We start from the raw sequence: 9,762 nt of genomic DNA, 5'->3' as shown, positions 1-9,762 counted from the left end.
TGTAGTTTGATGTTCATTTCACAGTCGTCGTTTAGGCAGGTTTACTCTAGGCAAGAGCAGCAAGCCATATGGAGTATTCATCTGCGGGTTTCGTTACTGGAAAAACCAAGTTGTGTTTCCTTCCCCTTTACTTTTCGCTTCCAAATGCATTCCACTAAATCTTCCCAAAACTCCTGATCCCAAGCCAGCCAGCATACAAGGATGATTTTTCCAGTGTTATTAGCAGCAGTTCAAAATGATCAGGATCACCTCTAATCCTCATCCTCCATGTTCTCCTTTTAAGAAGCTGAGAGGGCTAAGAGACCCCACCTTAAAAATCCTCAGTCTCTGTTGCATAAGCTAAATGCCAAAGTTAATGTTCTACCATTACTCTGGATCAGAGGATACGGCTTGTGTGTATATATGTAGACAGAGAACAAGCACCTCTATTAATGTTTCTAGCAGAAGGAAGTGCTGTTGTCCAAACACACTCCTTGCCAATAATGTTTTTCGATGTATTGAACAGCCTTTAGCACAACCTCTGGAAGAAACTACCTCACTTAATAAATGGGAAAATGGAAAAGGTTTCCATAATTGGAAGTGATGAATAGCATATTATTGTCCTCTTGTAGGAGCATGGTACCCCTTGGGCCCAATCCTGCAGACACTCAGGTGTTTGTGTAAGTTTACTCACATGAAGTCCACAGTATTATTCACGAGTAAAGTTATGCATGTGTTTCAGTGTCTGCAGGATCAGACCCCACGTCTGTAACCTGAATTACAAAAATTCTGTGATATTGAAAGAACCCTCTCAATATGAAATCTACTCAGTTAAAAATAGATTACTTAAAAGTGGTTTCATTTACTACAATCTGTGCCAGAGACCTTTGTTTATTTAGGGGATTTTACAATCACATTTTAAAAAATGTTTTTCTCTCCCCTATTCTTGGTGTGCCAAATTCCAGGGGAAACTGACTATACAATGGAAACAGTGAAATTTACTATATGCAAAATATTGTCAAATGCACAGAAATAAAGATGCCGAAGGAGCAAAGATTACAGGAAAAACAGTATTTTACAGTTACAGCGATCACCGGTGTTACTTGCAACAACACAGATATGTGTGAAGTTTAAGTTGATGGTATCCCTTTAAACTGTTTAGTTTTTCCTTTCTTTCCTTGAAACAATTTAATGTCCAGAGAAGCTTAAATATTTAATTTGTGTTGCCCTTCCTCTCCTCTTCAAATAGCAATTATACTACAGTGCCATTTGAAGAAATAAACTATATCAGATTCTATAGAACACTGAAATGTGTTTTTCAAAAGTAAGGACTTAAATATTTAAAGGTTTAACTATTAAACAATGAAAATTCAGCAGAAGGGGAAAAGATCTCATTTAATATTTAAGTTTAGGCTTTTTAACGGATTCCAGAAGTGTTTAGAAAAACAATACTTTCACTTCTGGCAAAAGCAAAACAAAAACAAACCTGGCCTAATACGAATACTGTTCTTTATTTGCTTTACATCTTAGTTTACTTATGCCGTGATTTGTATAATGAAAAATCAATTATATAATTCAGTATAAAACTGTAAAATAAAATAAAATTCTCTTCTTCCTTCCATAAAACAAAAAATAGGTTTGTGGCTTGATGCCATTTTATGAAAATCAAGTTAATCTGGCCTATTTACACCATTCCCTTGGGCAGCCAATCCAAATCCTGACAACAGGAACGCTGAATTTGCAGAATGTTCAAAGAAAGCAATGTCTAGAGAAAGGTTTAACTCATTCACATCACATTGCACACAATAGAATGTCATTGAAAAATAAAAGGTTATTGTGAAATCACTTGGAAAGAGATGTTGCTTCAGAAGAAAATTACACATAAAATTCAGATTTTATGTTTTCCCAAACCACTCATCAACATCAGGTTAATCTGAGTATCAAGTTTAACCTGAAATCTGAACTTCTTCCCAATCCCATACAGGTAAAACTTGCAAGGAGGACAAGTAGCAGCATACAGATTTAGAGAGGATATGGGTCTAGGAACAAAGTTTTATTTATTTGGTGAAGTCTCATGCAGGGAGTTCCCTCCCCTTGACTGAGAGTTCCAATGACAGATGAAAAATTACAGATAAAGGGATAGGTAAATTCAGCACCAGTGTATTTTTGCCCCTTTTTACAGTTGCACCACAGTAGGTTAAGAAAGGAAATGGAAAGAAAGGAAACTGACCAAATGACCTTGTATGCTTATTCTAAACTTCAAAATATCATGACTAAATGAACATATCCAAATAATGTATGTTCAAAAACCCTTTCTGTACATTTAGAATCCAATATTTTTTTAGGTGTCCAATTGCAATATATGACGAAGTATGAACTAGTTCACAGGTTAGAAATTACCACCGTTCTGGAAAACAAACGACACAGTAGAAACCAAGGTAAAGACCTTCATCTTCTTCAAATATCTCTACTATCCTTTTAGTATGATCATTTTAAATACACCCAGAGGATAAAATTGAAGTAATTTATATAGTGACTTGATGCAAAAGTGAAAAGGTAACACTGATTCCAGGGGTCAAATGTTCAAATGCTCCTGAACTCCACCTCTAATTTTCCACATGCAAACAATTGCAGGAACTAATGACATAAGAACAGCCATACTGGGTCAGACCAGGATACTGGGCTTTATGGACCTTTTTCTTCCAACAGTGGCCAGTGCCAGGTGCCCCAAAGAGAATGAACAGAACAGGTAATCATCAAGTGATCCATCCTCTGTCGTCCATTCGCAATGACAGAATGTACATGTCTGCCTTCCTTATTTCCAGGTTATATTTTGAAAATTTGGCCCTAATAGGTTTCTAGTGGAAGCAGTTTGAAAAGTGAAACAGCATTACAAGCCCCTGTAGCTTTAACTGGGTTACACTTTGCCAAGCGGAAATTTTAATTCATTGTATGTGAAGAACGGAGTTTGAAATATTAGATCACCACATTTGTGCTATGTTTTTAGGGCAATGACTTCACAATCTGAGTGCACCCTAATATTGCTCTAGAAATTGATACCATGGTTTATTTTTGTAAACTTCTCCAATAGCAGCATTTCTAGGCTGCTTTAAAACTTACAATTCATTAATCTGACAACACAGATTTATTTCGAGCCTTCAGGTATTACTAAAAGATTATGAGAAAGAGGTAGCTTTTGTCACATTTAAGAGAAGTTTAACACAAGTTTCACCACTATTACCATTCAAAAAAATGACACCTTAGTAGCATTAAGGAGACAAGTGAAAGCAACCATTTTGTGCCCCAATCACAGCTAAACCCTTTTATTTCATTTTAACCCAAACCAAAATGTGACAAAAATTTCAAAAGTGGAACAACTGTTTTTCTGGACATGTAAGGAGTGTGTGTGAGGCCCTGGTGACTCTGCTGCAATAAGTAGTAGGGTTTTAATACTGAAAGTCTACATTACAATAGAACAACTACATAAGGAAACAAACCTTCATAAGTACTACATAACTTCACCAACAGGAGAGTAACGAGACTCTGAACTTTGCTTTATCTTTACTTTATTTATGCTTGGGCTTTCAGCATTGCATATCTGGTGTCTTAACCTGTCTTTGAAGGCAGGGATTTGTATCAGCCTGCAAGCACACAATACTTCTCAACTGTCCTTGCATCAACAAATCAAACAATTACATTCAACAAACCCTTCACTTGAGCAGTTACCTCTATCTAAAAACTCAAAAAATGTCCCCATAAATCCATGCTTTCAGCTAATGCTTCTGGTTTATAAAAGATTAATTGCAGTCAGTTATACTGAAAGTTTATAATGCAGTTCTTGATTGTAAAGTGTTTCTGTGCACACATTACATCAGGCACAAAAAAACTTATATATAACAGTTTTGAAATACAAAAATATGGTTATAACATAAGAGTACCAAACATCAGAGAATTAGGACAATTTTATTATTATAATATCAATTTATGTACATCATCCCCCAGAATTACGAAACTTTTTAATTCTAAGTACTTTCCCCAAATTGACAACTGTAGTGTACATTCTAAAAAACTGCAAATTAAAACCACAAACCTACTTTCATCCCTACATCATCTATGCAGGCTGTACCAATCATCTCTCTCTTACACACAAAAGTGTATTATAAATAATTTTTCACAAAATGTCATGAGTGTTTTATTGCACATTGTACATGCCCATATCTGAAAAAGACTAACCCTTCAGATAATAACTAAACAGTTTAAATACCTTGCAGTTTTCATTATTCATGCTACTGCATTTTTCAGGATCTAATGTGAACCAGTAATTTAAGGAAAAAAGCAGAATAGAAAATATGGTTTGAATTATATAGTTTTTGTGAATGAAAGAAATATGTTGTTGCCACCTTAATAATTCTACTCTGCTTCCTACTGTATAGTCATTACAAATATCTGACCTAATTAGAAAGCCTGTTTTGAAACACCAGCTTCTTTACTGCAAATAAAAACCATATGCATATGCTGCATAGGCAGTTGTACATTCCTTCTGCTTTGCAGAATTAGGTTTTCCTGCACTATATTCTGTTAAAGATCAAGTTACATACCTCTTAGAGCTGTTTACAATTAAAGTTACTGTTTCAGTCTCATAATTTTACCAGTCTCTCTAATGGTAACAAACAATTAACCCTTTAGATCACCAGCACAGATTGGTATAAAAATGCAAGGGGCAGAAGTTACCAATAAGCATCATGTCTTTTATGATGCAATCTATATGTCTTCTGTTAGGCAGATTTCTAGTCCAATGAGTATTAATAGTTTTTCCATTAATATGTGGGTTTATGGTATGCTGTACTAAAATGGGATGGCTAAACAAAGAGCACATGTCATATGCAACAGATATTTGTCAGTTCATAAAATGCTGCCACTGGACAAAATGTACATTTTGAGGGTTAAAACTACTGTATTAAGAAAGATTTAAAAGCTTATTAGTCAAATATTTTGCCAAGGGTTTCTAAAGCTATTAGCCACTGGCAGCCCAAAAAACTAAAAATTGCACTATGACACAAAAATAAGTCCATGAAAGGTAGAGGGACGAACTGCAGTTAAGGAACAGCAACTTCAAGGAGCCGGTTGTTTTTTCGTTTACAAGTTGGGATGTTGCCATTTTTCTGGTTGCCCTGTATAAACTTCACACATACTTTGTCTTGTTTGAATTGAACCAGGAACCTAGGAGACAGAATAAAATGGGTTTTAATTAAGGGTGGAAAGAACACATGTACAGCAAATAGTCGTTTGTGCAAGACTCTCTTTCATTAGCTGCTGTAACAAGAAAAAGGTATAGGATATTCCCTCATGAAATTGTTTATGACATTAGTAATAAAAGAGGGTTAGAAACTAGAAAATGTTATGTTATATATTAGCTTTGTCCATTTATGCTCCCTTGTGTTCTATTATCTTCTGTCTATAGATTATCTATAATCACTGTCAGTGATTAAGGCACCTTCAAACTCTAGATTTTTGCAGTACCAGTTTAGAAAGGGAACATTCAGAATGGCCTGTTTGAAAAAGCGTGATTAATACATGAAAGTATCAAAATGACAAGTAACAATACTTAGCATTATTCAACACTCCTGTTAATAAACCCCCAGAATATTAGCCTGAGAATCACCAGTCAAGGATGGTCAAGGTATATTTAATCCTGCCTCAGTGCTAGAGGAGGGACTAGATGACCTCTTAAGGTCTATGTTTAAATTACAGTACGGATATATACCAATTAATGCTCAATACGCCTCATTGGTAAGTGGGTAAATAAGATCCCCATTTTACAGGTGACAAATGTGGAAGGACTCACCTAAGACCACACGTTGACTAAGTGGCAAAACAAGGACCTACCAATTCCTAGCCCTGTGCTCATTTCTCCAGACACCATCTGATGGTGTAACAATGGTCATGTGTATACTATAACTGCTCTATAGATCCAAGCATCACTACCTTTCCCCCCCACAATATTTTATTTCTACCCCTTTCTAGCTACCATTTAAGATCAGGCAATCTAATTGCCTATAGGTGTGATATCCATCACAATAATTCCTATCAGTATATTACATCCACTATAAAACATAGGCACCTCAGAGCCATCACATCTGATTGTGCTATCTCAGCAGATTTGGCAGGATCCAGAGAAGTGATGCTCTTTAATCATAGTTTCAAGAAAGATAAGATTGAACAAATTTACCCCTAACAACCATTTCAAAGAAACAAAACGTAAAATAATGTCTTCTAAATTGAAAGAGAGGATGACCTACTATGAAGGGATTTTACAGTCTGCTGAAGAGCAACTTGCTTTCCCTGTTACTGCTGATCTTCATGATAGTAAAACTCAGGTATTCTGACTCCCCGCCCTGAACATAATTTCAGAGATGCAAATCCACTTATTGATCTACCAAAGGTTAACATCTAGATTACATGCACCAAATAATAAAAAAGGTCCTGTGACGAGGCCACTCTTGTAAACAAAGTTTTTAAAAATTAAAACAGGATGTATAGACTTATATTATGGGATTTCTTGAAAATTTCTTATCTATATTGTTCCTTGAGGAAACTTCCTAAAATAAATATGCACTGTTTCCCTCCACTGCTAGTAGTTTTGGGGTGTAGAATTCTACACTCACTAACCATTTGCTGAGATAGGGTCACATGGCTAATACACAGAAATCTTAGTCCAGGGGAAAATTGATGTGACAACGTATCTAGGGAAAAGAGATCTTGTATTTGAGACATTTACAATTATTCCCCACTTACTGCAGCACTGGAACAGATCTCCTTGCTCTTCTACTGGTTTTCCAAAATCCTTCTCTAACTATATCCATTGCCATAAATGCTAAAATATCAAATTCCCAAGGCCTGCAGACTGTTTCAAAGATGATAATGTTGTTCAAGTAGTAAATAACCCTAAAAATACAGTTAAGTGTTGTGTGGCATAAAACTACCTTGCATAACCACTATACAATAAAAACAACGAGCGGTCCTTGTGGCACCTTAGAGACTAACAAATTTATTTGGGCATAAGCTTTCGTGGGCTAAAACCCACTTCATCCGATGTATGGAGTGAAAAATACAGTAAGCAGTCAGTATATATATCACAGCACATGAAAAGATGGGAGTTGCCTTGCCAAGTTGGGGGTTAGTGCTAATGAGGCCAATTCAATTAAGGTGGAAGTGGCCTATTCTCAACAGTTGACAAAAAGGGGTAAATATCAAGAGAGGGAAAATTACTTATGTAGTGCTAATGAAGCCAATGCAATCAAGGTGGATGTCGTCCATTCACTATACAATAGATTTCTGTCTGGGGAAAAGTGGAATAAAGATTGTGTGCATCTAACAGTCAATACACATACTGGTAAATGCTTTAGGGTTCCAGAAGTTTTGCCCAACAGTATTCTAAGTAGCCATTAAGACTGAAGTTAATACAGAAAAGGATCTTTCTCATTTTACACCAGGGAGTTGCATTAGAACTCTGACCTGTAGAAGGTAACCCAACCTGCAGCACATTTAAAGAAAAGATGGTTTTACTGGGTATAATGAAACAATCTGGAATCCTCATTTGATAGGGAAAATATTCTAGATGTACAGAACTTATGATTTCTGGAGAATTTCTCTTGTAGATAAATAGTTAGGTACTTTTATGGCCATCATTATTATAGTATCTGAGTGCCTCACAATCTAATGTATTTATCCTCACAACACTCTGTGGAGTAGGAAATTGCTAATATAGCCATTTTACAGATGGGGAATGGAAGCTTAGAGAACTTCTGAGTGACTTTTCCCTGTGTCATACAGAAAATTAGTGGCAAAGTGGGGTTTCCTTGAACCCCGGTTTCCCAAGTCCCAGGCTAATGCCCTAACCATTGGACCATCCTCACCAGAAATATAATAAAGACCATATCGAGCTGCTTCCTGCCCCAGAGGGACTGTTGTTTACATGAAATTAAGTGGCACAGACTGGCTATGGTTTGTGGCACAGACTGGTAAGGCACCAAAATTATGAACACCTGGAGCACGTTTGTTCTGGATTGCGTCCATTCTGTGTTTCTGGAGTCTAGTAACCCTCATATTTCTTACTCGCTGTCAGTTTTCACAGTTCTCTGTTTAGTGATTATATACATTTCACAGCCCCTTTTCAGCCATCTGCAAGTTTCTGATAGCTGCATCCTGCAGTCCAGAATCGATTCAATTCTGTAATCTGGTTTCTCTAACCCTTCATTTTCTACTGAGAGGGGAAAAAACTCCCTTGCAATCATCCAGTTTCTTAAAAACCATCAATAGACCTTTATTAAGCCTTTCTGAATTTCATCACCACCACGTGTAGCGAAGGGGTATCTGAGGCGAAGAAGAGAAGTAAACAAGATAGCATCACATCACTGTTTGGCTCTTCCACAATTCCCATTGATCTAAAATAGGTATTTTGTAATAGGCAGATTTTCCTTTCAGCATCTTTAAGAGGTTTTCCAGCAGAGGCCAAAAACTTCAAAGAATTTTTCCCTTCAGCCGGAAATCACAAAATCAAGCTGTCTTTAAAGCTCAGGGGAAGAAGCAGCCTGAGCTTTGCAGAGCTTCCACTCAGTACATTTTTCCTGCTGTACAATACCAGACGCTGAAGAGTCACTTGCTCAGAGCTCCCAGCCATGTAGCATCTAGAGAGTGCCACTAAGCGCCTACATCCACAGGCTGTGTCACCAGTGCTGCACTTTCCTTGATGTTCTGACCTCCTGAAACAACCCCCTGCAGCTGGCCCACCATGTCTTGTGAGAATTTTGCTGATAAAAATGACAATACAGAAGATAGATAACTCCATTTCAGCACATCTGTTTGGCTCAGCAGTTAGCCCCCTCCTGTGACAATAAATAGTTTTCCATTGCAGTGTATTTGCATGTATCTCCCCTCTCCCCCGATTGAAAAAAATAACTGACGGGGCATAATCACAGGTCAATGGTATTCTTGCCTGCAGGTACTCCCTTCCCAAGGAGCAGTGCACAGCATAGACCAAGAACGTGGCACATAGTTTCTCCTCAGTTCCTAATCATGCAGCTGTGTTTAGCTCTACACTTGAGAAGGAACAGCAAAGCAATATTTCACCATCACTGAACATGGTGCTACTATGAAGTTCTTTACATACTTTCGTGTGGATAAATTCAAGAACAACCTATGCCCAAAGGGTTTTAATTTCCAAGACAACAGATCCACAAGCAAAAATGCAAGCCTCTGTGAAGACTTAGATTGTTAACAGGAACGATGACAAGATCTCAATCATCAGACAGGCCACACAAGTGCACTAAACAGTCTAACATGCATGCTGAAGTGTGATTTTGACAGCATATGCCTCTCCACTGAGCATTAAATGAGATCCTTATTAGGAATTGCCTCAACATTTTAAGATGCTAAGGGCACCTATACTTACGGTTGAGTAAATTTAATTGCACTTTTTATAGTACTAAGAAAAAAGTTGATATTTTCACATGAAGAGCAACAACTGAAGAACAACATCTGAAGAAGTGCGTTTTTTTACCCACAAAAGCTTATGCCCAAATAAATCTGTTAGTCTTTAAAGGTGCCACCGGACTCCTCGTAGCAACAACTCTGATTTTTCAAGTTAACCCTACATTTCAGCATCTATCAGCTCCATAAACTGTACTTACTACTGAAACTTTAGGCAGCAGTCTATGGTTAAGTGAGCAATAGCACATAAAGGGTTCAAGTTTTGCCTAGAGAAATTGTTAATTTCACTAATGC

The 9,762-nt window shown here is 37.0% G+C and overlaps 1 protein-coding gene across 4 annotated transcripts in view; it reads right to left on the bottom strand.

The window, feature by feature from the left end:
* Positions 1–5,075: 5,075 nt before the first annotated feature.
* MYO1B (myosin IB) overlaps positions 5,076–9,762 on the bottom strand; it is a 168,014-nt gene continuing 163,327 nt past the window's right edge. For all 4 annotated transcript variants that reach the window (XM_065413246.1, XM_065413248.1, XM_065413247.1 and 1 more), the window contains one exon: positions 5,076–5,199. In XM_065413246.1, the coding sequence (XP_065269318.1) occupies positions 5,076–5,199 (124 nt within the window). The remainder of the gene's footprint in view (positions 5,200–9,762) is intronic.

This window comes from Emys orbicularis, chromosome 11 (assembly GCF_028017835.1).
Source record: "Emys orbicularis isolate rEmyOrb1 chromosome 11, rEmyOrb1.hap1, whole genome shotgun sequence".
NCBI classification, from domain to species: Eukaryota; Metazoa; Chordata; order Testudines; family Emydidae; genus Emys; species Emys orbicularis.
Note: the sequence above shows the minus strand (reverse complement) of the source record. Positions and strands in the feature narration are given on the sequence as shown.